Below are 1,632 nucleotides of genomic sequence, written 5' to 3'. Positions count from 1 at the left end.
CCCCCCGCGCCGCAACCAGACGCTCGAGCTCGTCCGCGCCGACTCCGAGCAGCTGCTCGGCAGCGTCCAGGCCACCGCACAGCTAGCGGACCGCATCGGCGGCCGCGTGCGGCGGCTGGACGCCGTGCAGACGCGCGTGCGCGAGGCGCTGGCGCTGGTTGACCTCATCCTCGACCGCACCAGCTGCGTCAGCGGCGTGCAGGGCGCAATGCAGGCGCGTGGGACACAAATGTGGAGATGCAGTTCGTGGTGTTGTGCGTGGGCGTGTGTGGGGTGGGGGTTGGGGGCCATAAGGGTGGAGGGGCCAATGTGTGGAGCTGGGTGGGGCTGGGAAACTGGGGCTATTGCCCTGCTCAGGGTTCAAACTGGCACGCCGCAGCAGCGCGTGCGGTGAGCGTGCCGGCCCTTCCAGACGGCGCAGCAGAAGGGCTCATGTGGGCGCATGCAGCGGCTGTGGGGCCTCAGGGGTGGCTTGGACGCTGGGCAGGCCACCACTCATAATTCAGCACAAGAAAACAGCGATAATATCGCGCCACGGCCACTCTGCAGGCGGGCGACTTTGAGGCGGCGGCCGGGTTCATCGCCACGTTCCTGGAGCTTGAGCGGCGGCTGGCGGGGGCCGCGGGGGCGCTTTCGGACGACACTGGGCAGGTTGAGGAGCAGCGCCAGGTGTGGAGGGGGCGCTGGTGGAGTGTGGGGCTTTTTGGGGCTTTTTCGTAATATGTGGCAGGGGGAGCTGAGGGCTGCTTGCCTGTCAAAGAGGGGAGCGTCTCTCAGTGGGTGCGGCTTGGCGCTGTGAGGCGGATGGTGCGGCCCTTAAAGCAGCGGCACGGTGGGGACAAGGCAGGTGCTGGTTGGACGAAGGCAGAGGTGGCGAATCCGGGCGTTCCTTGGGGTGTGGTGCAGCGGCGCGGGGCGTGGCGGCTCCCTGGGCCTGCGGACCCTTTGTGTGCCAAACACTAGGCCCGGCTCATGCAGCGCACGGGGCCCTTCCCTGCTGCTGCTTCTAGCAGCCGCCATCGTCCACGCGCCGGGGTTGGCCTGAGCGCCCTCTCTTATTCTGGCATCAACGCTTTCCTGCGCTCACACGCCTCCTGCTGCCCCCCAAAGCTGCTGCTGGGCGCCAAGTCCCAGCTGGAGGGTGTCGTGGCGGCGCGGCTCGAGGAGGCGGTGGCGGCGCGAGACCACGGCGCCGTGATGCGCTTCGTCAAGTTGCACAAGCCGCTGGGCACCCCGCAGGCGCGCCGCCACGGGCGACGCAACCTGGGGTCGGGGCTGAGAGGGCAGGGGACTTGCTTGGCCGCATCTCTGCTCGATCTGGCCTCCCCTCAGCACATTGTTCGTGCACAATCTCAACATGCCTTTGCATACAGCGCTGCATGTCGGACACTGCAAACACACATCCACTCCCTCTGCTGAGAGACGGGCTTCGACGCCAACGAATGTGCACACCTTGACTCCAGGTCGGCCTGGCGCGCTACCTGTCATATGTGCGCCTGGTGGTGGGCGGCAAAGCGCGGGACCTGTACACGGCGCTCTGCGACGCCCTCGACGGCACAGGCGCGGCGCCGGCGGCGCCGGGCGGCCGCGGCGCGGCAGCCAAGGGGCCCGCCGGTGTCGACTTTGTGGCGG

At 68.3% G+C, this 1,632-nt stretch overlaps 1 protein-coding gene across 1 annotated transcript in view; it reads left to right on the top strand.

The window, feature by feature from the left end:
* Window positions 1–1,632, top strand: part of MNEG_0841 (component of oligomeric golgi complex 4) — a gene marked incomplete at both ends in the record, with an annotated part of 8,550 nt that overhangs the window by 5,066 nt on the left and 1,852 nt on the right. The window contains 4 exons of the mRNA XM_014050668.1: window positions 20–196; window positions 550–669; window positions 1,111–1,194; window positions 1,464–1,625. Coding sequence (XP_013906122.1) covers window positions 20–196; window positions 550–669; window positions 1,111–1,194; window positions 1,464–1,625 — 543 coding nt within the window. The remainder of the gene's footprint in view (window positions 1–19; window positions 197–549; window positions 670–1,110; window positions 1,195–1,463; window positions 1,626–1,632) is intronic.

The sequence above is a fragment of the Monoraphidium neglectum genome (assembly GCF_000611645.1).
Source record: "Monoraphidium neglectum strain SAG 48.87 unplaced genomic scaffold scaffold00075, whole genome shotgun sequence".
NCBI classification, from domain to species: domain Eukaryota; kingdom Viridiplantae; phylum Chlorophyta; class Chlorophyceae; order Sphaeropleales; family Selenastraceae; genus Monoraphidium; species Monoraphidium neglectum.
The sequence above is the reverse complement of the archived record's forward strand: the minus strand, read 5'-3'. Positions and strand labels throughout refer to the sequence as shown.